Here is a 26,816-nt window from a genome sequence, read left to right as displayed (position 1 = left end):
TAGTAAACAGATGACTAGAACATAGTTCTAGAAGTGGCGTGGTAGATGTATGAATACAGAAGGCAGGGGCTAACACTCCCCAGAGGAGGTGGCGACACTTGAGCTGTCATCTTGAAAAATGAAAAGGGATCTGGCAGGTGCAGAAGGCAAGGGGGTGTCAGGTAGGAGGGAACAGTGAGCAAATACCTTATCTGCCCACTGTCCTAAAACAGCCTTCCTGGCATGCTGTGTCCTTCCTCCACCAGCGCCGAGCAGGGGCTGTGCTTCCTCGGACTATCTTCAGTGGCAACTACCCTTTTTTTCTTAGTGTTTATTTTTATGTTTTGGCGGGGGAGGGGCAGAGAGAGAGGGGGACAGAGGATCCAAAGCAGGCTCTGTGCTGACAGCAGAGAGCCCGAAGCGGGGCTTGAACTCACAAACCTCGAGATTGCGACCTGAGCCAAAGTCGGACGCTCAACTGACTGAGCCACCCAGGTGCCCCTACCCTTTATTATTATTATTATTATTATTATTATTATTATTGTTATTATTCAGTAATACATGAGTATATTCTTTTGAAAAATGCAGTGTGTACATATGTGAAAAAATGTGAGTTGCCCATTTTCTCCACTCTCCCATGTACATCTCCCTCAACCCCGCTCTTTCTATCCTCGTTAACAATTTGGGGTGTATGCTTACAGACCTTTTAAAATGCATTTATGTATTGGGGCACCTGGGTGGCTCAGTCGGTTGAGTGTCTGACTTCGGCTCAGGTCATGATCTCACAGTCTGTGAGTTCGAGCCCTGCATCGGGCTCTGTGCTGATGGCTCAGAGCCTGGAGCCTGCTTCAGATTCTGTGTCTCCCTCTCTCTCTGCCCCTCCCCTGCTCGTGCTCTGTCTCTCTCTCTGTCTCAAAAATAAATAAAAACATTAGAAAAAAAATTTTTAATAAAAAAAATGCATTTATGTACATATTTGTATGGTTTACAAATACAGGTTTATCTGTATATAAATTTGTATGTTCTACCCAGCAGCCAGAGAGATATTTTTAAACCAAATTCTGGTGATGTTGGTCCCCTCTTAAAACTACCTCTTGGGGGGCACCTGGGTGGCTCAGTTGGTTAAGCGTCTGACTTCTGCTCAGGTCACGATCTCACAGTTTGTGCGTTCGAACCCCGCGTAGGGCCCTGTGCTGTCAGTGTGGAGCCTGCTTTGGATTCTCTGTCTGCCTCCCTCTCTGCCCCTCACCCTCTCCCTCTTGGCTTCCTACCCTAAGTCCGCCAGGCCCGTGAGGTGGTCTGCTACCCGCTGTGTCGCCCTCCAACCTCTTTTCACCTGCTCCAGGCACGCTGGCTTATTTTCTGCCCTGGGGACGCACCAAGGTTGTTTCTGATCTTACAGAACTCTTAACATACCCTCTTGGAATATTTCCCTGCTAGGACTTGGTGTGGCCACATTGATTTTAATCCTTTAGCTCTGAGTAGCTTTCGTGTCCCCCCTTCAAAGTGGCCATGCTGCTGTAGCTAAAGAGGCCACTGTCCCCACCCAGCTTCCTCCCCATCCCCCGGGTATGTTCTCTAAGCTGATGTTGTGTGTCTGTGTTGTCCCTTCCTCTCTCAAATGTCAGCTCCCTGGGGTCAGGGAGCTATATTCCTGGTCCCTAGGGTGCTACCTGGCACAGGGTACAGGCTGAGGTATTTGCTGAATAAACATTCACAGAATAGTTGTTGTTTATAAAATAGGATGTGGTCTTCTATATTACTCTATTGCTTTCTCTTTTGTACCTGACAATAGGTGTTAGCTCCCTTTCCACAACAACACTATCGAACTATCTTATTCTTTGTAACTACTGCATCGTGTTTTATTGCATACATATACTATCATGTATTTAATGCGTTCCATATAGACATTTAAGTTGGTTCTCATTGCTCCTTGTTTATCAGGCTATAATGAGTACACATGCAAGTATTTCTGTGCAAGAGTGGACCAGCTGGATCAAAGCCATATGCATTTTTATTTTATTATTATTTTTTTAATTTTAGAGAGAGCACGAGCAGAGGAAGGGCAGAGGGAGAGAGAGAATCTTTTTTAAAAAAAATTTTTAATGGTTATTTATTTTTGAGAGAGAGACAGACAGACAGACAGACCACAAACAGGGGAGGGGCAGAGAGAGAGGGAAATGCAGAATCCGAAACAGACTCCAGGCTCCAAGCTGTCAGCACAGAGCCCGACAGGGGGCTCGAACTCACAAACCATGAGATCATGACCTGAGCTGAAGTTGGACGCCTAAATGACTGAGCCACACAGGTGCCCAGAGAGAATCTTAAGCAGGTTGCACCCTCAGTGCTGAGCCCGACATGGGGCTTGATCTCACAATCCTGGTATCATGACCCGATCCAAAATCAAGAGACTGAGCCACCCAGGCGCCCCTCCATATGCATTTAAAAACAACTTTTATTGAAATATAATTAGCATACAGTGTTACGTTAGTTTCAAGTGTACCATATAATGATTCAACAATCATGTACATTACTCAGTACTCATCATAGTGCACTCTTAATCTCCTTTATCTGTTTCAGCCATCCCCCCACCCACCTCTTGTCTGTGCTCTGTATTTAAATTTGATACACACTAAGTGATACTTAAATGCTATTCTTCCTGCAGATGTTCCCCCAGAACAACCAGCATAGTATATTCCATATAAAGTGCCATTAGTCAGCATGACTTATCCTTGAAAGGGGTATTTGACGTGTGAAAATAGCCAAAACTGATTTGGAGTCACTGCCGGCAAATGAATGAGTCATAGCTGAATCTCCCTAGTGCTTAGAGTATGATGGATTTCTTTAAGTTTATTTATTTATTGAGAGAGAGAGAGAGAATGAGCAGGGGAGGGGCGGGGAGAGAGAGCGAGAGACAGAGAGAGAGAGAGAGAGAGAGAGAGAGAGAGAATCCCAAGCAGGCTCCATGCTGCCAGCACAGAGCCCAACATGGGGCTCGAACTCACAAACCCATGAGATCATGACCTGAGCTGAAATCCAGAGCTGGACACTTAATCGACTGAGCCACCCAGGCACCCCTAGAATATGATGGATTTTAGTATGTGCTGAATAAAAGGAACTCATGATGTCTAAAGCAATGAGCACTTTCTATTGGGATTATAATTGGCTTCAGAGGCCAGTCCCTAAGAGAAGGCTGAAAAATGTTTGTTTTAAAAAAACAATGGTTAATTTGGAAAATTAAAATATAGGATAAAAAATCATTTAGAGCCTCATCACGTTGAAACAACCACTTGCTTTTATTTTGGTGTTTTTGCTGGAGTTTTCTTGCATATAGATCTCTTCCCCGTAGTTGTCATTATAATATGTATAACTTCAAACATGTATGAAACGGTAGCAGTGTTTGCCAGAACAAGTATTTGACATCCTAGGGGGACCACTTAATACCACTCATTTATAAGGATAAGTTGTGCTCACACCTGTGTTTTGGTTTTTTTTTTAATGTTTATTTTTGAGAGAGAGAGAGACAGAGCACGAGCAGGGGAGGGGCAGAGAGAGAGGGAGACACAGAATCTGAAGCAGGCTCCAGGCTCCGAGCTGTCAGCACAGACAGTTCGATGCAGGGCTCGAACCCATGAACCCATGAACCATGAGCTTATTGACCTGAGCCGAAGTCGGACACTTAACCGACTGAGCCACCCGGGTGCCCTGCTCGCGCCTGTGTTTAGCCATGACTTTCAATACCTATTGTTAGAAGGTGAAAGAGGGACAGTAAAGCATCCTCCAAACTGAGAAGGCGCTTTGAGACCAGGAAACATACAGTTTTCTGGGGACTCTGTACAGTTTACACAGTTTCAATTCAGGATGACTCTGATGGGGCGATCAGGTGAGCAGTGATCCAGAACTGCACAACAATTCTCTGCCAAGTCCTGACGTGAGGCCGTAGATTTTCTAGAGGGAAGAGATGTGCAGACAGCACTGTGGTGAGGTCAGAGGGACTAACGCTTGGCAGACCTCATGGCGCCATCTGGGTACCAGAAGACGGGGGAAGAAACTATGTTATCTCTACTAGTTATCTCAACATCATTAGGAGAGATGAGAGCAAGCCTTTCTACATTCTGGTCAGGGCATACATTAACCTCCAAGGGGCCTGGAACACGTACCCCCAAGGGAGGCCATCGCTTGCCCACGAGCAAGATGGAGGGCGCCAAAGATGGAGTCGGTGTTGTGAGCATGCCTACGATCGCAGAGCCTGGCATAGGAGGCAATGTATTCTTTCACTCACTAAACACGTATTTTGTGTGTCACTTCATATGTGCCTGGCACCGTGCCAGCACAAAATAAGACACCCAACCTAAGGTCTCAAGGAGTTTTCAATATGGTGGGGAAGATGGCAAGTATAAAGAAAAATAATTTCAGTTTGCAATAAGCTTTGTGAAGGCAATAAACAGGCGATATATTTGAGAGTAAACGGGGAAGGGACTGCTTCAGGTGGGGTGGAAAGGTTTCTCTGAGGAGGTGACATTTGACTTCAGAGCTAAGTGGTAAGAATGAGCTAGTTAGTAAGGAGCCAGGGTACAAAGGCCCTGAGATGGGCACGGATTCTGCTTATTTGAGTGACACCTCAGAGGAGACCAGTGTGGCTAGAATTCAGGGAGCATGGTGTGAGTGGGAGGGACGGCACACTGGCAGAGGAGCAGGTCGAAGAGACAATGATGGGATTTAACTTAGATTTTAAAACCATGGGCTTGGGGCGCTAAGTTTGGACAGGCAATTTTCCAAAGAAGATATGCAAATGGCCAACGAGGGCATGAAAATTGGCCCCGACATCATTCGTCTGTAGGAAAATGCAAATCAAAACCGTAATGAGATACCACTTCGTACCCACAAGAATGACCGTAATAATAAAAAAAACAGGACAATCATAAGCGTGGCCGAGGATGTGGAGAATTTGGAACCCTTATCACTGCTGGTCGGATTGTAAAGGCGTGCAGCTGCTGTGGAAAACGCTAGAGAAAACGTTTCCTCAAAATGTTAACTGTGGGGGCACCTGGATGGCTCAGTGGGGTAAGCGTCCAACTCTTGATTTTGACTCAAGTCATGATCCCAGGGTCATGGGATTGAGCCCTGCGTTGGGCTCTGTGCTGACTGGATCCTGCTTCAGATTCTGTCTCTGTCCCTCTGCCCCCTCCCCTGCTCACAGTCTCCCTCGGGGGGGGGGGGGGGAAGGTCAGTCTGGATGCTTGGCCGGGGCATGGGGGTAGGAAGGCTTGGCAGGGGCAGAATTGGAAACTGAGGAACCATCAGAGGTGGTTGTGGTAACTCAGTAAGCGATGGCGGGGCTTGGGACTGGGGTGAGGACCATGGAGGGAAGTCGGTGGAATGAAACACGCGTTGGAGGTAGACCCCATAGGTCTGGGGATGGATATTGGAGCTGGGCGAAGGGTAGGAAAAGGCATGATTTTTCATTTTTTTCTTGAGCAGCTAGATGAATATAATAGTGCCATTAACTAGGGAAGGAACAGGTCTGGGGAGCGGGGAGGACCACATGTTCCGTTTTGGAAAAACCGAGTCTGCGATGCTGACGAGATGTCCACATGGAAACACTCAGTAGACCATTAGGGATGCATGCGAGCCTGGCACGCGGGGGAGAGGGCTGGACTGTGAAGTTAAAGTGGGGGGGCACCAGCATAAAGATGGCGTGTAAAGCCTTGGGTGACGTCACTGAGCAGGGAGTGTAGGCAAAGAGCCCCTGAGGGTCAGAACCAACAGAGAGGCTGGGAGATTATGCTGGGGCGGCCGGCGAGGGGCAGGCGTGCCAATGCAGGAGCTGTCACAGAGGAGGGCACGGCCGCTCGGGTGCTGGTGAGCAAGAGGAGAGTGGGGTGTGCGTGGGGTATGGTGACATGCGGGTCCTTGGTGACAACAGGCACTTCCCGTGGAGCAGAGGGGGTGGGCTCCAGGCTGGGTGGGTTGAAACAGGCACCGGAGGTGAGGAAGTGGGGTCACCAAGTGCAGGCCGCCTGCCAGATGTATTGGGTCAGAGAGATGGGAGGTCACAGGGGTGGGTGTGAGGTCAAGGTCGTGTGTGTGTATATGTAGGTTACAAGACGGGAGAGAACAGAACACGCTCGAAGGAGTTGTATGGAAGAGGAGCACAGGGAAAGGGGGTGTCGCAGGGCCCCTGCGAAGTGTCGCCCCTGCAAGTATCTCCTTGCAAAGATAAAGGGATGGAATCCAGGACACCAATGAAGGGCTTGCCTTGAGAGGAGGGAGGGAGGCAGGCCTGTTCCTCCCGTGCCGTTGAGCGAGAGAAGGAAGTTCAGGCACAGGCACATTTCTAGAATCCACGATGGGAAGACGGGGTCTCGCGGCCGAGAAGTCTGAGGAAAGGAGGGTGCTGCCATGGCTGTCCTGGGGAGCGGAAACACGAGCACACGGCGGGGCCTCGCGGGGAAAGGCTGCCGGGCTCCTGCACCACTGCCTTGGGGTTGTGGTCATGAATTTAAGGTTAAAACGGCCAAACTGATCATGTGCAACATTGGGTTCCTTGGGTGCAGGTAGAAGCCGGAGAGGTGGGTTCTTTCAGGGCCTTGGTGGAGGGAGAGAAGGACGAGCGGGGAGATGGCAGGGGGGCCACAGGGACCTGAGGGAGGGCGGTGGCCAGGGATGACAGAAGCGTGCTGAGCCTCGGGGTTGTTGTCTTGCCATTGAGTGAAGATGCCTCCGCCAGGAGGACAGCAGGTGGCGGGCAGAGTGAGGACACAATCCAGGTGTGGCCGTGGGAAGGGTGTCGGAGGTGGGGCAGAGGAGGATTTTGGAGGCGTGCAGGCTGGACCTGGGAGGTGGGGTTGGGTCCACTGTGTGTGCACAGTGCGCGTGTCCACGTTGTGGCCACTGAGGAGGCTGATGGGGCGGGATGGAGGCACGTCGGTGAGCCCTCGGGCGGTGGGGGGGATGAGGGACGGCCCCTGGGCAGGTGGCAGGTGACGGCAGCTGGGAAGGGCAGCAGGCGTGGGGCCGTCGGGCACAGGCTTCACCGAGTCAGGGATTTTGAAGGAGTGTTGCTGTGCGGACGGGACGGGGGAGGCCCGGGGCCCCGAGGCCTCGGCCCAGCCTGTGCAAAGGTGTCACAGGAGGCTCTTGGTCTCCTGAAAGATTTCAAGGACAGACACAACGCAACGGATGAGCAGTACAGGCCAGGAGGTGTATTAAAGCAGAAGTACACTCTCGAGGGCTGAGGCCCGGCGAGCTCAAGAGAGAGCTGTGCCCACCGGGGTTTGAGTCTCTGTCTTTCACCGGCAGGTGTTAGCAGCAGGGTGGAATAGTCATTCCCTGAGTCGGGGATTTCTTGGAAGCAGGGGGCGGTCCCTTCCAGGACCGTGGGTTACTCGCTTTTTCTTCCTGATTTGGTCGGGGGTGGGGGTGGGGGGGTCCTGTCAAGGCTCCCTTAGGGAGGAGATTTTAGTGATACTCTGTCAGCCATCTTGGGCCTGTCTGGTTTGATCCGGTTTCTCGGGGTTTTGTTTCGGGGTGCTGCCTGGACGGCGCCTGTGACTTTTCCTCACAGTTGACCGGGACTTCCTCTCTGCTGGCCTCTAGGCCTCCTGTTAGAACCTGACCGACCATCCACTCTAACAGGAGGAAAGGTCTGGAAGCGAGGAAGAGCCTCCTCATCTTGTGTCTCTGAACCACGTGGGGTGTGAGGGAAAAACAGCTTTCACTGCAAGGCACGCAGGGGAGGCAGGTTCCTCGTGGGAGGCCAGGTTTCAGTGCGGGCAGGGGGTGAGAGCGCACCTCGAGGAGAGGCTGAGTGCCTACGACGGGACAGACCCTGCACGCGGGCGGGGACAGTGAGGGTGGCAGGGGCAGCGCCACGAGAGCCGAGCTTCGGGGGTCGCTGGACGGCACAGGCATTCTTGCCTGGGGACCTGGCAGTCTGACGTCGGTCGGACTCTCGGGGGACTAATTTGCCAAAGAGAAAAGGAGCCAGGAAACCTAGTCTTCCCAGGCTCGTTCGATGCCGGCTTTATGTGGCTGTTTGGGACCAGATGGCTGTGTCGGGGCCCCTGGGCTGTGGGGACGAGGCCCTTCCTGTCAGTTCCCCACTGTCACCAGAGCAGAGCCAGATGGTGGGGTGGCGGTGTTCCTCAGCAGAGTCCGCACCCGTCTTGAGGGGCCTCCCTGCCATCGTACGGCCGCTTAGCCTGACCCAGAGGATGGGGCCGCTGCTCTCTGTCACCTCCGACGGAGGGCTTGGCGGGCACACTCCCTCGGAAGGCTCCTCCCTCACAGGGTTCTTTCCTTTGCATGGCATGAGGCCCTGATTCTCCCTCAGGTAACTTGCTCTGCATCCTTTTAAGGCCTCTCGTCGCTCATGCTTCCTCCTCGCGGCATCTCCCCATTCAGATCCCCGAGAGGGCGAGAGATTCGCCAGCTAACTGGCTCCGGCCACACGCAGAAGTGCCGTCCGTGGGATGCCCGTCCCCGAGCTGGTCGCAGGGCCAGAGGTGATGTCGCACGTGGCTGTTCAGGGCTGTGGGACAGAGCAGATGTCTCTGGCTTGGACAGCAATGCAGGGCAGTGGGTTTTCCGGTTCCAGGTGACGGGTGCAGACCCGTGAGGGCCTGACGCCCGCAGAGCAGGAGAGTGGGGGTGACGAAGGCCGCGGAGACGTGGGTGCTCAGGCTGACTCTCCTTCCTCTTGTCGCAGCACTGATGTCTTCATCTGCACGAGCCCCATCAAGATGTACAAGTACTGTCCCTACGAGAAGGTAAGATGTGCAGCTTGCTTGGAGGGCCTGGTGCTTTGCCTCTTCTCACCTTTACCCCATGGTGCCATGGGTAAGGGGTGCTGGCACTCAGTACCCCCCGGGGGAAGGCACGGCCCTCACCGCACCGCCTTCGGGAGCTCGGGTGGCCTCGTGTCTGCCTCTTCTCCCATCCGTCCCTCCTGTCCGTGCCAGCATCTCCTCTCCCAAAGATCTTCTCTAGCACCAGTCTGAAATTCCAGCACGTTCTCTGCGTGGACCCTGGGGAGGGTGCCAGGTTCTCTGGGGAGGCTGACCACCCCCATGTTAGGGAAGCATCATTTGTGAAGGGTGAGACGAGAGAAACGTGCCAGGGGAGGCCGTGGAGGCAACCCCCACCCAAATACTGGGGCGCCTGACTCTGTTCACACAAAAGTCTTACAAAGGTGAGGCGGTTACATGGCGTCTTGCTCATGTCATCTTTATTGGAAAGAACTAGAATGACGTAATGCTGGGGCTTTTCTGGAAATTGAGAACCTGTGGTACCAAACCCACAGGAAAGGTGTGTTGCCCGGGAGGTGGGCACTCCTACCACAGGTGGGTTCACGGGAAGCGGGGGCAGCCTCCCAAGTCCAGGAAGGCGGGACTGGGCGCCCAGAACACCGCCCACCCCCCCCATCCCCCCCCCCACTCAGGGGGATTGCTCGGCATGGAATTTTCTCAAGTGTCTCACACAGTCTCTCCTCTCTCCAACTCCGTGTTAGGAACCAAACATACACAGTCCGCACGACATTGAGTGCCTTGGGTGTGCGTTAAGTGCAATGGGAACTCACCCTTGCTGAGCAGGGAACGGTGGCATTAGGCGAGGCACTTGGCCGTCACCATTGCATTCCGTGCTCCTCACCCATTCCCTGGTTACCCTCTGACTTTTAACATGAGTTGCGCTAAACTCAGGGGAGCTAAGGACCGGCCATCAGTAAGAGTGGAGTTAGGACTGAAGGCCTGGCCCGCTGCTTCTAGCAGAGCAATGATCCGAAGTCAGGTCCCCAGACCGGCGGGATCTGCATCCCCCAGACGTTTGGTAGAAGTGGACGTTTTCCAGCCCTCCCTGTGACCTTCCGAGTCGGAAGCTCTGGGAGCGGCCCAGTGTGTTTTAACAAGTCCACCAGGTGCCCCCGCAGGGGTGAGTCACTGGGCCAGAGTAACTATTTCAACTGTGCTTGTAGTGGGTGGTCAGGGTGATCGCCTGGTGCTTAGTGGAGTAAGACTGAGAAAATGGCAGCCATTCCTGCGTTCCTGTGGACTCAAGCGCCATCTTGGTGCCCACCCTCCCACCTTATGGCTTCAGCCCAAGACCGCCCTCTGAGCTCTGGATAACTCAAACCTGATGCCCCCGGGCTCCTGATGCCCCCATTTCATGTTTGTCTGTCCCTCTCAGTAAACTGGCATCGTCCACCAGCCTCTGAGTCTGAGAGCCACAGAGCCATCTTGGTGATGCCCTTCTTACCCCCCACGCCCAGGGCATCAGCAAGTTGTATTTCCTGTTCGGGCTCCTGGCATCCGCCTGCTTCTCTCTCCGTCACACCACCTTAGCTTCTCTTCCCAGAACCACCAAAAGAGCCGTCTGTACTGCCTGCTCGTTTCAGTTCCACACGGTTCTACAAAGTAGATCATGTGAGTCCCACGCTGTAAAACCTTTCAGTAGTTTTCCAGCGCACTTAAAATGGAATTTTAAAATACACGCACGCACACACACAAACTCCTCATCATAACCCGCAAGGCCCCCCAAGCCGTCTCTCCCGCCATCCTGAGTTCCTGATCCTCCGTTCTCAATGGATGCTCCGTGTTCCTATTTCTCGAGCAGGCCCGGTGTTCTTGGCTCGTGCCCTTAAACGTGCTGGGCCGTCTGCGTGCCTGGTTCTTCCTCCTCCCTGAGGCCTCACTCAGCCGCCCCCCAACCCCGTTTCCTGCCCGTATCTGAAAGTTTGTTCTTTCCCTGCCTTGCTGTTCTGTCCCTCAGCCCCTTGTTTCCTGTATAAACACTTGCAAGGGGTTTACGTCTTCGTCCGTGTCTTGTGATCTGTCTCCCCGTTAGACTGCAAGCCCCATGAGGGCAGCGACTGTGTCTGTCTTGCTTACTTTTGGTCCCAGTGCCTGGCACGCTGACAGCGCTCAGTGTTTGTTGTCGGATGCATAGATTCAACAGGCGCGCATCAAACATCTTCTAGTAACGATGTTTGCCGTTGATCTGATGCCTTAGCTATGCCAGGCACTGTACTTTTATTATCCGTACGGCAGCTCCCTGTGAAACAGGGTGCTCCTCTGATGTGAGGGACGAAGAGGGAGGCTGAGAGAGGCGAGGCAGCTTGTCCCTGAGCCTGGTGATCGTACGGGCAGCGGGGCCTGGTCCAGAGCCACGCGTCCCAGAGCCCGCGCCCTTAGCCGCTCCCACCCGCAGCGCCTGCGCACTGCGGAGGGCTCAGAGTCCGGTGAACACAGATACCACTTGGGACTCCTTCGTTGCAAGCGACATCAACGGTGTCCCGCTAACTTGAAGAAAAATAGGGCCTTTTAGGAGGCTGTTGCTTTGCTCAGAGAACCACCGGAGGATCTGAAGGAGCAGCCCGTCGACAAGCCGCTGGGGAGCCAGAGCCAGCAGGGGGTCTCTCCAAGCACTTGTGCCCGCAAAGACCACAGCCCCATTCGTTCTCCGTCCGTGGGTGTGTTTGCCCAAGATTCACGTTCCCAGGAGGGAGGCTTACCGGCTGAGCTCAGGTCACGCTCCCCGCCCTTGGTCAGGGGACGGTGGGCATCCTGACTGACATCCCATCAAGGCCAGGGGCCTTTGAAGAGAAAAAGCGAGGTGCTGTTATCAGAGGAAGGGGCTCAGTAATAGTGGGCAGTGGATGCCCTGACCAAACAAAGGGAAAAAATAACAAAACCCTGGCTATAAAACTGCTACCTGTGATGAAAACACTATTAATATTTTGAGGTGTTTCTTTCTAGTTTCTCTTTGATGCGTATTAATTTTTTTGTGTTTATTTTTGAGAGAGAGAGAGAGAGAGAGCGAGAGCAGGGGAGGGGCAGAGAGAGGGAGACACAGAATCCAAAACAGGCTCCAGGCTCCCAGCTGTCAGCACAGAGCCTGACGTGGGGCTCGAACCCACAAACCGTGAGATCATGACCTGAGCCGAGGTCAAATGCTTAACCAACTGAGCCACCCAGGCGCCCTCTCTTTGATGCATATTAGATACAATACATGTATTTTAACAAAACTTAAACCTCCTGTGGTTTAGCATCCTCTTTGCACTTAATGTAGTTTTAGCCTTTGTTCTGTCACCAAGTATTCTTGGAAAAACATGATTGCTAATAGCCAAAGTCATCTTGTAAATAAATCTTCATATGATTGTGTCCACAGGATGGATTCCAGGAGATAGAATTCCTGGCTCCCACAAGGAGGGTCTACCATGACCCACACTACAGGGAGGGAGGGTCACACCGTTGACGCTGTGCTGGCGTCAGGCAGGGGCCAGGCCGGGCCACAGAGGGTCGGTCAGTGGAGGGAGTGGAGTACTGAACAAAGACATGAAGACAGGAAAATGCGGGGTATGTTTGAGGAACTTTGGGTGAGTTGTGTTGGCTGGTGGCCTTGGGGCCTGGCTGGGATGTGGGCTTGGGATCCGGCTGGGGTGCAAGCTCATCTCCCAGCCCTCTGTCACCGTTGAGCTACATTGTCACCTCCTCCCCCCCCCCACCCCGCCCCCACCGGAAGCCAGAGGGGAAGGCGGACTGACTGTGTCTTGCGAAGAGTTGAAAGTAGCTGTAGCCACCTCCCCTCCCACCATCCGTGTGCCCTCCCATCCCTAGTACACAGACCCTCTGTCCTTGGCCAGCTGAGGCTGGGGGCAGGCGGCTGCTGCTGATTCTTCCGCTGGTGCCTGCGGTGGAGTGATGTCCTGTCTCAGGACGTCAACTGAGGATGGATGTTTTGCCCTCATGGCAGCCCCGGTGGGTGCCCACGACCTGGACCTCTCACAGAGTTTTTCCCTCCGCGCCTGCCCCCAGGACAGCATCAGCCTTTGGCAGCAGAAGTGGGAGTTTTTCTCCTTAGTTGATTCCCCTCGAGACCCAATCAAAGGAAGGAAACCCAATTGCTAAGAGGTCAGCTTCTTTATCATACTTAGGGTGTCAGAATTAGGTACCATTCAGGTTATCAGAACCAGAACCTTCTTTCTGGCTCGACCGTGCTGACATTTTACACCCAGATGTACATGCAGGCAAGGGCTTCACCTGCAATGACCCATTAACCTTCATAATAGCCTTTTGAAGTAGGTATTGTTATTATCCCCATTCTACAGATGAGGGAACTGAGGCACAGAGAGGTTAAGTCACCTGCCCAAGGTCAGCAGCGAGAAATGGCGAGTCAGGTTTGGGCAGTCTGACTCCAGGGCCTGTGCTCTGTACCTGTGCTATCCTGACCCCCTTTTCTAATTCCACCTGATTCAGAACTTAGCACGATATTACTAGGGTTTTTTTTCCCCCCGAAGAGATTTAAAAACAATCTACAGTAAATGCTTCATGCTCAAGCGTGATTTTTTACTGTTACTTTTCCGTATTCCGATCACAAGTGGGATTAAGTGAGATGCTTGGACGTAACAATGGGACATGTGCTTTTCATTTGAAGTCTGGTCTCCAGATGATATGTCTGCTAGATTCTGTGTTTGATTTTAAGAATAAATGTTAAACATTTCCACCCCATAAGTGAGCCTCTTCACTTGAACTCAAATAAAAAATGTCGGCCGAGTTTTGAACTTCAGAAGGTAATGAATGAAATTTCTTCACATATTTCACACCAAAATTGTCCAACTGCTCCCAGAACTTAAACCTCCTGTAAGACTTACACTAAAAGCACATCGTTTGCCGCCAAAATAAACCATAATTTCTTTTAGGAGCAGTGAGAGTCATACTGCCAACATTTCAGGAACTTTCTCTGGTGGTACCTCCCACCTCTTGTGCTACCTAGGAGTCTCAAACTGGGGCTCATGTTATGTTTTGGCCCCAACTACTATTTATAAAAAAATTGGCTGTTCATGGTAATTGGCGTAGGGTTTTTTTGGGAGGATGACGGAAACATTCTGGAATTACATGGGCAATGGTCACACAACATAGTGGATTACTAAAGCAAACCCACTGAAATGTATACTCAAAATTGCTGAATTTTATGGTATGTAAATTATATATAAAAATGACTGTGAAGCAAAATAAAAAGGACACAGCCTTTTACAATACAGAAAATAATGTGCTAGAAAAAAGAGAGGTCTCAAATAAAACCAGAAATGAAAGAGTTGTCACAACTGATACCACAGAAATACAAAGGATAAGAGACCACTAAGAATAATTATATGCCAGCAAATTGGACAACAGTAGAAGAAATGGATAGATTCTGAGAAACACAACCTTCCAAGACTAAATCGCGATGAAATAGAAAATCCAAACAGCTCAGTTACTACCAAGGAGAATGAGTCAGTAACCAAAAACCTGCCAGTGAACAAATGTCCATGACCAGACGACTTCACTGGTGAATCTTGCCGGACATTCAAAGAAAAATTAATCCCAACCCTTCTCAGATTCTTCCCCAAAATGGAAGGGGAGTGGAGGGACTCTGAAACACATTTATGAGACCAGCATTACCCTGATCCCAAAACCAGACAAGAATACCACACAAAAGAAAATTTGAGGTCAATATCCCTGATTAATACAGATGCAGAATTCCTCGATAAAATACTAGCAAACTGATTTCAACAATACATTTAAAGGATCATATGCCATGATCAAGTGGGATTTGTTCCAGGAGTGTAAGGATGGCTCAACGTATGCAAATCAACTAAGTGATGTGCTACATTAACAAAATAGATAAAAATTATATGATCGTCCCACCAGATGCAGAAAAGCATTTGACAAAATTCAATATCCATTTTAATAAAAACTCTCAACAAAGCAGATATAGAGGGAATGTACTTCAACATAATAAAGGTCATTATGGCAAATTCATGGCAAATATTCTACTCAATGGTGAACAGCTGAAAGCTTTTCCTCTAAGAGCAGGAACAAGACAGGATTTTTATTCAACATAATATTGGATGTCCTAGCCACAGCAATTAGGCAAGAAAAAAAAATTGGAAAGGAAGAAGTAAAACTGTCACTGTTTGTAGATGACATGATATTACATATAGAAAACCTTAAAGACTCCACCAAAAAACTGTTGGAACTAATAAACAAATTTAGTAAAGTTACAGGATACAAAATCCTACACAAAAGTCTGTTGTATTTCTTTACATTAATAATGAACTGTCAGAGAAATTAAGAAAATTTCATTCATAATTGCATCAAAAATAATAAAATACCTTGGAATAAATTTATCCAAGGAGGTGAAAGACCTGTATATTAAAAACTATAAGACCTTAATGAAAGAAATTGAAGAAGATACAAATAAATGTCAAGATATTTTGTACTCATGAATTGGAAGAATTCATATTTAAAAAATTTTCATATTATCCAGGGGCGCTGGGTGGCTCAGTTGGTTAAGCGTCTGACTCTTGGTTTGGGCCTTTAGGTCATGATCTCATGGTTTTGTGTGTTCGAGCCCTACAGCAGGCTCTGTGCTGGCAGTGTGGGGCCTACTTGGCATTCTCTCTCCTTCTCTCTCTGCCCCTTCCCCACTCATGCTATCTCTCTCAAAATAAATGAACTTAAAAAATATATATTCATACTATCCAAAAATAATCTACAGATTCAGTACAATTGCTATAAAAAAAAACCATTGGTTTTTTTTCCACAGAACTAGAACAAACAATCCAAAAATTTGGAGCCACAAATGACCCCAATAGCCACGGCACTCTTGAAAAAGAAGAACAAAGCTGGAAGTGTCACGCTCCCTGATTTCAAGCGATATTGCAAAGCTATAGTAATCAAAACAGTATAGTCTTGACATAAAACTGACACCTAGATCAATGAAACAGAATAAAGAGCCCAGAAATAAACCCATGCATGTGTGGTCAATTAATTTAGGACAAAGGAGTCAAGGATAGATAATGGAGAAAGGACAGCCTCCAAGAAATGGTGGGAAAGTTGGACAGCCACGTGCAAAGGAATGAAACTAGACCACTGTCTTACAGCACACACAAAAATTAACTCAAAATGGATTAAAGACCATAATGTATGACTTGAAACCTTAAAACAGAAGAAAAATAGGCGGTTAACCCCTTGACATACATCTTGGCAGTGATTTGAATCTGGCACCAAGACAAAGGCAACAAAAGCAAAAATAAACAAGTGATAACTACATCAAACTAAAAAGCTTCTGCACAACAAAGGAAACCATCAACAAAATGAAAAGGCAACCTCCTGAATGAAAGAAAATAATTGCAAAAATGATATCTAAAATATATAAAGAATTCCTACAACTCCATAAGAAAAAATGACCCCCAAGCCAAACAATCTGATTAAAAAATGGGCAAAAGATCTGAATAGGCATTTTCCAAAGAAGATACACACATGGCCAACAGGTACGTGCCAAGATGCTCAACATGATTAATTATCAGGGGAATGCAAATCAAAACCGCAATGAGGTGTCATCTCACACCTGCTAGATTGGCTGTTGCCAAAAAGACCAGCAATAGTAAGTGTTGGCGAGAAATGTAGAGAAAAGGGAGCCCTTGTGCACAGTTGGTGGGAATGCAAATTGGTACAACCACTCAGGAAAACAGAGTGAAGATTCCTCAAGAGATGAAAAACAAAACTACCAAATGATCCTGCAATTTTACTTCTGGGTATTTATTCAGAGAAAACAAAAACAGTAATTTGAAAAGATACATGCACCCCTTTGTTCGTTGCAGTATTATTTACAATAGCCGAGATGTGGAAACAACCTAAGTGTCCGTTGATGGATGAATGGATAAAGAAATTTAGTTATTATACACAATGAAATGACTCAGTCATAGAAAATCTTGCCATTTGTGACAACATGGATGGACCTTGGGGGCATTATGCTGAGAGAAATAAGTCAGACAGAAACAAATACTGTATGATCTGTCTTATATGTGGAATCTGAAAACAAACAAACAAACAAACAAACAAAACAACCCAAGCTCATAAATGCAGAAAGCAGGTCAGTGGTTGTAAGAGGTGGGGGATGGGAGAAATGGATGAACTGTTTGTTTTAGTGCAAACAAATAAAATTTAAAAAGCTAATGTTTAAAAAAAATTTTTTTTAAAGGGGGGGCTCCTGGGTGGCTCCGTGGGTTAAGTGTCTGACCTCGGCTCAGGTCATGATCTCACAGTTCCTGAGTTCGAGCCCCGCGTCAGGCTCTGTGCTGACAGCTCAGAGCCTGGAGCCTGCTTTGGATCCTGTGTCTCCCTCTCTCTCTGCCCCTCCCCTACTCCCGCTCTGTCTCTCTCACTCATCAAAAATGAATACACGTTAAAAAAAAATTTTAAAGACTTACTATAAAGATACGGGAATTGAGACAAAATGGTATTGATGGGAGGAGAGACACATAGATCAGTGGAACAGAACGGAGAGCCCAGAAATAGACTGCCATGAATGTAGCCAACTGATTTTTGTCAAAACAGCAAAGGCAGTACTGTGCTGCAAAGGTAGACGTTTCAGCAAATGGTGCGGGAACAACTGGACATCCACAGGGGGAAGAAAGCTGTAGATAGACTTTACACCCTTCACAGAAATCAGAATGGATTAGAGCTCTAAATGTAGAATTTAAATCTGCAAAACTCTTGGAATATAAATAACCTAGGAGACAGTCTAGACGACCTTGGCTAGGTCTTTTTAAATACAGCCTCGGACTTTTTAAATACAACACCGAAGGAACGATTCATGAAAGAAATGGTGGGTTAAGCTGAGCTTCGTTAAAATGAAAAACTTCTGCTCTGCGAAAGATATTGTCAAGAGAATGAGAAGACAGGCCACAGACTGAGAGAAAATATTTGCAAAAGACATAAGTGATACGGGACTGTTCTCTAAGATACATAAAGCATTCTGAAAACTCAACAACAAGCAAGTGGGTAGCCTGATTAAAAAATGGTCTTGGGGCACCTGGGTGGCTCAGTCGGTTAAGCATCTGACTCTTGATTTCAGCTCAGGTCATGATCCCAGGGTTGTGGGATCGAGCCCCGCATCTGACTCTGTGCTGCGTGTGGAGCCTGCTTGGAATTTTCTGTCCCCCTCTCTGCGCTCCTCTCCCCCACTACCACGCTCTCTCTCTCTCAAGATAAATAAACATTTTTTTAAAAAAAGAAAACTTTAAAAAATGGTTTTAAGACCTAAACAGACACCACATCAAAGAGGATTTACACTCAGCAAATAAGCACATGAAAGTGCGCTCAATATCCTTTGCCATTAGGGAACCACACATTAAAACAACAGTGAGATGCTACTATGCACCTGTTAGAATGGCCAAAATCCAGGACGCTGACAACACCAAATGCAGGAGGAGATGTGGAACAGCAGCAGCTCTCGTTCATTGCTGGTGGGAATACAAAATGGGGCAGCCACTTGGAGAACACAGTTGGGCACATCCTTACACAAGTAAACACACTCTCACTGTATGATCCACTAATCACACTCTATGGTATTTGTCTAAACAAGTTAAAAACCTAAGTCCACGGAAACACCTGTGTGCAGATGTGTATAGAAGCCTTATCCGTGATAGCCAAAACTTGGAAGCCACCAAGATATCCTACAGTAGGTGAATGGATAATAAGCTAACGGTACACCCAGGCAATGAAATAGTTTCAGCCCTGAAAAGAAATGAACCGTCAAGCCATGAAAAGACATGGAGGAACCTAAATGCATGTTACGAGTGAAAGAAGCCAATCTGAAGAAGCCAAAACAGCAGAGGATTCCAATTATATGACATTCTGGAAAAGGCACAGTTATGGGAGCAGTAAAAAGATCAGTGGGGAGGGAGGGATGAATAGATGGAGAGCAGATTTTCAGGCAGTGAAATTATTCTTGGCAGATACAGGTCATTATATATCTGTCCAAGTCCATACAATGTACAACACCAAGAGGGAACCCTCACATAAAATATGGACTTTGGGTGATAGCGATGTGTCAACATAGGTTCACTGAATATAACAAATGCCCCCCTCTGTTGCAGGATGTGAATAATGGGGGAAGTTGTGCATATATGGGGACAGGAATTATATGGGAACTCTCTGTACTTTGTGCTCAATTTTGCCGTGAACCTAAAAGTGCTCTAAAAAAATAAATTAAAAACAAAAATAGTGTGTCTTTGTGTCCCTTTCAGTCAGTCCCTTTTCCCTGCCCTGTCCCTCTCTGGGTATTGTTGGTAGGAGTGAACTACCGATGTGTTCATTCCTACAGTTTTGCCTTTTATGGAAAGTCGTATAGTAGGGACTCATACAGTTTGTGTCTGGCTTTCATTTGAAGGCATAATACTTTTGAGGGGCGCCTGGGTGGCTCAGCCGGTTAAGCATCCGACTTCGGCTCAGGTCATGATCTTGAGGTTTTTGAGTTTGAGCCGCGCGTCGGGTTCTGTGTTAACAGCTCGGAGGCTGGAGCCTGCTTGGGATTCTGTGTCTCCCTCGCTCTCTGCCCCTCCCCCACTCACACTTTGTCTCTCTCTCTCTCTCTCTCTCTCAAAAACAAAAATAAACATTTAAAAAAAGTAAAGGCATAATACTTCTGAGATTCACTGATGCTGTTGCATGCATCGGGACTTTATTCCTGTCTGTTGCTGAACATATTTCTGCTCTATGGCTGGATCGTCATTTGTTTATCCATGTGCCAGTTGATGGACATTTGGGATATTCCTAGCTTTTGGCCGTTGTGAATAAATTTCCTGTAAACATTCATGTGCACATCTTTGGGTGGACATATGCTTTCATTTCTCCAGGGCAGATACCGAGAGTAGGATTGGCTGGGTTGTATGGTGGGTGTGTGTTTCACTTCTTTAAAGTTTGTTTGTGTGTTTACTTATTTATTTAAAGAACATGCACATGAGCCGGGGAGGGGCAGGTAGAGAGGGAGAGAGAGAATCCCAAGCAGGCTCTGTGCTGTCAGCACAGAGCCCAATGTGGGGCTCGAACCCACAAACCATGAGATCATGACCTGAGCCAAAACCAAGGGTCAGAGGCTTAACCGACCGAGCCACCCAGGCACCCCTCAATATTTTTAAATTTCAGCTGTTTTAGTAGGTTCCTAGTTATCTGTCTCTGCAGTTTGGATCTGTGTTTCCCTAATGACTAACGATGTTGAGCATCTCTTCTGTGCTTATTTGACCTCTATATACCTTCTTTGATAAAGTGTCTACATTTAAAAAAAAATTTTTTAATGTTTATTTATTTTTGACAGAGAGAATGGGAGACAGAGCATGAGGGGGGAGGGGCAGAGAGTGGGAGACACAGAATCCCAAGCAGGCTCCAGGCTCTGAGCCATCAGCCCAGAGCCCGACACGGGGCTCGAACTCACGGACCGTGAGATCATGACCTGAGCCGAAGTCGGACACTCAACCGACTGAGACACCCAGGCACCCCAAGTGTTTACATTTTTTGACTGATTTTTCTTGGGCTGTTTGTGTCTTCGTCTGAGTTGTGAAAATTCTTTGTATATTCTACATGCAAGTCCTTTATCAGATAGCGGATTTTACAAATATTTTCTGCCAGTCTGTGGCTTGTCTTTTCCTTTCCTTAACTGTGGCTTTGGAAGAGCAGTGTTTATAATTTTAGGTTTTAATTTAGGTTATGGCCCATGTCAGGTTACTTTTTATATATGGTAAGAGTTAAAAATAAAAGTTTTTGTGTGTCGGGTTGTTTTTTGTTTTGTTTTGTTTTTTTTCTTTTTTTGGCCCGTGATGCCCAGCTGTTCCTCTGTTGAATTACCCTGGTACCTTTGGGTGTGTTTCTTAAATATATTCTGTCTCTTTGATCTAAATGTCTATCCTCATGTGAATATCACTCTTGGTTACTGTAGTTTTAGAGTAACTCTTGAAAACGATGTGAGTTCTCCAACTTTATTCATTTAAAAAACTGTCGGCTGTTCTAAGTCCTTTGTATTTCTCTATACATTTTAGAACCAGCTGTCAATTTCTACAAAAAGCGTGGTGGGAATTTGATTGAATTGCATCTTATCAGTGGAGGCTAATGACATTGAATCTGCTGAGCCATGAACATTCATACATATGTCATTCATACAAAATGACAATTCCTTTAGATCTTTGAAATTTCCTTCAGGAATATTTTGTATTTTTTCAGCATATAGGTCTTGCACACATTTTGTTAAATTTATTCCTATTTTGCTTTTTTCGTTTTTGTGCTTTTTTTTTTTTTTTTTTTTTTTTTTGCATAAAGTCTGTCCTTATTTTTTTTTAAGATTTTTTAAATGTTTATTTATTTTTGAGAGAGAGACAGAGACAGAGACAGAGCACAAGCAGGGGAGGGGCAGAGAGAGAGGGAGACACAGAATCCAAAGCAGGCTCCAGGCTCTGAGCTGTCAGCACAGAGTCCGACGCAGGGCTCGAACTCACAAACTGTGAGATCGTGACCTGAGCCGAAGTCGGACGCTTAACTGACTGAGCCACCCAAGCGCCCAAGCCTGTCCTTATTTTTAAAGTATTTTTAAAAAATGTTTGGGGATTGTGGTAAAGTGCACATAACATAAAATTTACCATCTGAGGGGCGCCTGGGTGGCTCAGTCGGTTAAGTGGACGACTTCGGCTCAAGTCATGATTTCATAGTCCGTGAGTTTGAGCCCCGCATCAGGCTCTGTGCTGACAGCTCGGAGCCTGGAGCCTGCTTCGGATTCTGTGTCTCCCCCTCTCTCTGCCCCTCCCCTGCTCATGCTCTGTCTCTCTCTGTCTCAAAAATTAAAAAAAAATTAAAAAAAAAATTTACCATCTGAACTATTTCTAAGAGTAGAGTCAATCCGTTTCATGTTTCTTTTTGGCACTATTGTAAAGGTATTGTTTCTTTCGTTTCAATATCCAAAGGTATAGAAATACAAGTGATTTTTGCGTATTGACCTAGTATCCTGCCATCTTGCTAAACTTCTTTATTCTAGTAGATTTTTTCACATATAATGTAGGGCTCTCAAAGTTTAACTAAAGTAACATCTATTAACTACTTACTACGTGTCAGGCATTACTCTGTGTCCTACACAGATTTAATGTGATCGTAACCACACTGCAAAGACACTGGTCTTAGAAGGTTAAATGGTTTGTTTAAGTCCCGCAGCTCAGACACATCAGAACCACAGGAGAGGAGAGATGAGACCAGAAGTGGCACCCTTTGTCCAGCTGCCTTGTACGAGCACTCTCTGTGTGCCAGGCACTGTGCTAAGACTTTTACGTACATTGTCCCATTTAATCCCCAAAGGAGTCCCGTGAGGTAATACTCCCATTACCTCCACTTTCCCATCTCCCCTGCTCATGCTCATGCTCTCTCTCTCAGAAATAAATAAACATTAAAAAATTTTTTTTAAAAAGATGATGGGTGATGACAGGCCGCCTGGGTGACTCAGTCGGTTGAGCGTCCGACTTCGGCTCAGGTCATGATCTCATGGTTCATGAGTTCGAGCCCTGCACTGGGCTCCCTGCTGTCAGCACAGAGCCTGCTTCGAATCCTCTGTCTCCCTCTCTCTCTGCACCTCCCCCTCAAAAATAAATAAACATTAAAAATAAAAGGTGCAGGAGGCCTTCATAGCATGCGTGTTGGGTTGAGTAGGCCAGGCATGTGCGGGCTTGGAGCTGGGGTGCGGGCAGCCTGGGTTTGAGCTAGGGTTCTGCCACTTTCTAGCTATGGGGACATGGACAAGTCCCACCATCTCCTTGAGTATGTTTCCTCTGCTGCCACTGGGATCATCACATCTTGATGGCGGCCCTTCCTCCTGGAAGAAGCCTGGCTGTGCCCCAGCCGTGTCTGTGCCCAGGCCTGACGGCCCCTTCCTCTCCCCCTCCCTGTTTGTGTTCCAGTATGCCTGGGTGGAGAAGCACTTTGGCCCCGACTTTCTGGATCAGATTGTGCTGGCCACAGACAAGACCGTGGTCTCTGCCGACCTTCTCATAGATGACCGGCCAGACATCACAGGCAAGTGGCCTGCCTCAGGTGAGGAGCAAGTGTGGAGAGCTGGGAGCCACTGGGACCGACAGCATGCAGGGCTGGCCTCACGGCCCCTGTCCTGAGTGGTCCCCACTTAATCACCAGATGTGTATTAGGCCTTCAGCCTCCAATGCTCCCCTACCGGGAAGGCAAGGTTATTCTCAGCATCCGGCAGCATCTGGCCTTGGAAGGGGTGCCCCTGGGAGTCGGGAGAAGCAGGTCTCAGCTCCTGGGGTAACTCGTCGGATGAGTCCCTTTTTACCTCATGTAAAATGAGGACCAGGCCGGCCTCCAAACATTTGTTTTTAGCAACAAAGCTGTTTTTTTCCCCCAAGGGCAGTGTGGACTGAACCTGCTAGAAAACAGAAAAGCATAATGTGTCTAGTTGAAGGAGCTATATTTGTCCCTTTTGCTGATGAGTGACTCCCTCCCTCCCTCCAAACAAACAAACCTTATACCACCTTCGAGAGGAGAGGGGAAATTCATCAGCGCACCTAACCGGGTAGGAAGGCTTCTGCTGCGGTAAATCTAGGAACTCAAACACCAGTCAGAATTCGGTTTCTTTTATCTCCTGACTGCTCTGCTTTGCCTTTGTACTCGGTCAGGCTCCCCTGGTAGCCATCAGGGCTTTCAGAGTTAACGCCTATTCTTCTGGTCACCTCAGTGGGAGAATACAGAATATCGCTTCCCTAATGGCTTTTGGAGCTGGCTCGGGAAACACACCCATCTATCTCCACACTGGTCACAGTGTGGCCAGAGGGTGGGATTCATGCGTGTGCCCACCCCTGACCTCCCAAGCCACGTGCTTCCACAAGGAGAGTCAGGGCACATGGGGGGCACGGAGCCCCGCCCAGCTTCTGTCTCCGACCACCGGGAGCAGGGGGGAGGCCTGTGCAGGAGGAGCCGGGGAGTCAGGCTGTAACCCGGGGGACAGGATCAGCACCAGAGTGCTGGTGTGGACAGGTGGACCTGAGGGATCGAAGGTTACCCACGGTCGACAGGTGGGAAGCTGCGAAGCCGGCACTGGCCAGCGAGGGAAGGCCAAGCACGAGGGAGGGAAGGGCAGGGCGTCAGCAGGGCTCAGCTCTGAGGGCGGTCGTGGTGAGAACGACCACCACCACCCCCACCACCACCACCACCACCACGGAAGCCACCGTTTGCTTTGGGTCCCCTGGGGGCCGTCCCAGGTGCTCCTCCGCGTGGCCCATCTCATTTAACCCTTGCAACCCCCCAGTGAGCCGGTGCTGGCGCAGTCAGCACTTGACCGACGGGGAAGCCGGGGGAAGCCGGGTCTCAGAGAGGCCTGCTGTTGCTGAGGACGCCCCGGGCCTCCCGGAGCCGGCCTCAAGTGCTGCTTTCCCGCCCACAGGGGCCGAGCCGACCCCCAGCTGGGAGCACATCCTCTTCACGGCCTGCCACAATCGCCACCTGCAGCTGCAGCCTCCCAGCCGCAGGCTGCACTCGTGGGCAGACGACTGGAAGGCCATTCTGGACAGCAAGCGGCCCCGCTGAGCTGGACTGTGCTCCGTCCGGGCTTCTCCGCAGGGCCCCTGGCCTCAGGGCTCCCACCTCAGGGCCTGTGTGTGTGTGGGGGGGGGGGGGGGGCTAGCGCTCTGGCCCGGGGCTCCCTCTCCGATGTCCCGGGCCCACTGCGTGTCTCCCCCCTTTCCCCAGCCCTGCCAGGCCTTAAACTGATTTCGGGGCAGGGCTGGCCCGGGGGCCCTGGACAAGACACGTGCCCCCGGGGGAATACAGGCTGACCTCAGGCCACGGCCGGGCTGCTCAGGGCTCGGGGCTCCAGACTGGAAGGAGCCGAGGGTCCAGCAGGCCTCCCCCACCCCTCAGGGAAGTCCCCGCTCCCGGGTCTGCGGCCCATCGGCGAGGGTGCCAGCAGTGAGGTGCTTCTGGAGTGAGAGGGCCCCGAGCCCTCATTCTGAGCTGCAGCCCCTTCCCTGCCTGCCCGCCTGGTCCCCGCTCCCGTAGGGACCCACCGTGGATTCAGCAGACACCCCGAATTCCAGGGCACACCCGTCTCCAGGCACCGCACGCCATCCTGCCTTTGAACGGCTCCGAGGTTTCTTGTACCTCCGGCCCTGGGGCCCCGCTCAGGGCACAGCACAGTCAGCAGGCTGGAACGTCTGCTGAAGGCCTGGAAAATAAATGCTGTTCACGTGTCACTCAAGGAGTGGCCACCTCTAGCCCTTGCCCTGAGGTCCTCCGGCGTCTGGCCCCTGGGAGCCCAGCTGCACATCTTGGGGGGTTGCCCCCCACACTGATGAGGGGGGCTGAGGAGCCTCCCCGCCCATCGCCATGGGTGCTGCAGGTGCTACGTGGGACCAAGGAGGGATGGGCAGGTGGAGAAGCTGGCGGCCATAGTTGTCCCCTGAGTAGACCCTCCACCATGCTGACTGGTCCCCTCCTTGTGCCGCCAGGTCTCCAGCCCCTCCTGTCCTGCACAGTTCAGAGCAGGGTCCCCCACTCTGTGCTCCTCTCACCCCACATCCCTGAGATCCCAGCAGCCAAGTGGGGAGGGGGCGGAGTGATGTCAGAGTCTCCACTTTTGTTCTTTTCGGTCTGCTGGGAAGGGTGACGCGAACCAGCCATCACATCCCCAGGCTTTCTTTTTTTATTTAAAAAAAATTTTTTTTTTTTAACGTTTATTTATTTTTGAGACAGAGAGAGACAGAGCATGAACGGGGGAGGGGCAGAGAGAGAGGGAGACACAGAATCGGAAACAGGCTCCAGGCTCTGAGCCATCAGCCCAGAGCCCGACGCGGGGCTCGAACTCACGGACCGCGAGATCGTGACCTGAGCTGAAGTCGTGACCTGAGCTGAGCTTAACCGACTGAGCCACCCAGGCGCCCCACATCCCCAGGCTTTCTTGAAGACCTCCCCCCTCCACTGCCCTTGCAGGGAACCCCTGATTGTCCCATCTCTGGGGTCTTCCTGCCAGGCCCCCTGTGACAGGTACACTAGGGCTGCCCCAGGAGGTAGGGTCAAGTAGGAGACAAGGTGAGGGAAAGTTGCTGAAGCTCAGCCAGCCTGAGCTTCTTGACTTTCTGGCTCTCAGGGCCTTACCAGCTCGGGCATCCAGATGAGGAAGGAAGGACTCTGCTCCGGCAAGGGCAGTTTTCCACTGTGCTGTCCCCACCTCGGCAGCCGTATCCCTCTGGGGCTGGGGTGGGGGCTCTGTACGTCCGTCCTGACAAGGAGTGTATTTGGGGTTGAGTCACCTGATCCAGGGTCCACCTGGCCCAAGCAGGGCAGTGTCCGGAGGAGTCCTGGCCCTCCCAGCCTGTGGCTCTGGACGAAGTGAGACCCTGAAGGGCTGGCCCTGCTCCCCAGAGACCCTCTGTGGCTGCCCACTCGAGGAGATGGCCACTGTCTAAGGGCCAGGAGACCGTGTCACCTGCATGATGTACTTTCTTTCTGGGCCCATTTCCTGCCCACCGGGCCCGCAAGCCTTCTTCCTAGAGCCGCCCCTGTGTAGTCCCCGTGTGTAGATCCACCGGGATGCCCTAGCTTGGGACTGGCAGGGCATCGCAGCCTCTGGCCTGGTGAGAACCGCACCCTCGCCCGACTTGACCTTCTGGCCGGGAGGAGGGCCCATGGACGGAGTACCCGCTGCTCGAGGGGTTGGTGCTAGCCCAAGGCCACAGCAGTGAACCAGACCCACCCAGCCTGGCTCTCTGAAAAAACAAGCCACTTAGCTCATTTCTATCTTGGGGCCTCGTTCTGCTCCTGACAGAGACTTAATCCCATCAGGTTTTTCTCAGCCACATCTGGTTTCTCCCAGGGAGTGTCCCAAGCACGGGGTGGGAGGGGTGTTGGGATATGTGGTGGGGAGGTGGGGTGTGCGGATGCAGGGGCCTCCTTTCTTCATGTCGACGGCAGTGGGGAAGGGAACCCCCTTCCTCATCCTCACGCTGGTGTCGCCGGACCAGTGGGTGCCGACAC

General features: G+C 49.9%; 1 protein-coding gene across 3 annotated transcripts in view; it reads left to right on the top strand.

Annotated features, from left to right (window-relative positions):
- Positions 1 to 25,057, top strand: part of NT5M (5',3'-nucleotidase, mitochondrial) — a 32,128-nt gene extending 7,071 nt beyond the window's left edge. The window contains exons 3-5 of one of the 3 annotated variants that reach the window (XM_060647090.3): positions 8,690 to 8,750; positions 22,733 to 22,847; positions 24,229 to 25,057. In XM_060647090.3, coding sequence (XP_060503073.1) covers positions 8,690 to 8,750; positions 22,733 to 22,847; positions 24,229 to 24,371 — 319 coding nt within the window. In that variant the 3' untranslated portion in view covers positions 24,372 to 25,057. Of the gene's footprint in view, positions 1 to 8,689; positions 8,751 to 10,246; positions 13,660 to 22,732; positions 22,866 to 24,228 lie in introns of those variants that run through there. The other 2 variants (XM_060647089.3, XM_060647091.3) reach the window with 2 other exon arrangements.
- Positions 25,058 to 26,816: the final 1,759 nt, after the last annotated feature.

This window comes from Panthera onca, chromosome E1 (genome assembly GCF_046562875.1).
Source record: "Panthera onca isolate mPanOnc1 chromosome E1, mPanOnc1 haplotype 2, whole genome shotgun sequence".
NCBI lineage: Eukaryota > Metazoa > Chordata > Mammalia > Carnivora > Felidae > Panthera > Panthera onca.
The sequence above is the reverse complement of the archived record's forward strand: the minus strand, read 5'-3'. Positions and strand labels throughout refer to the sequence as shown.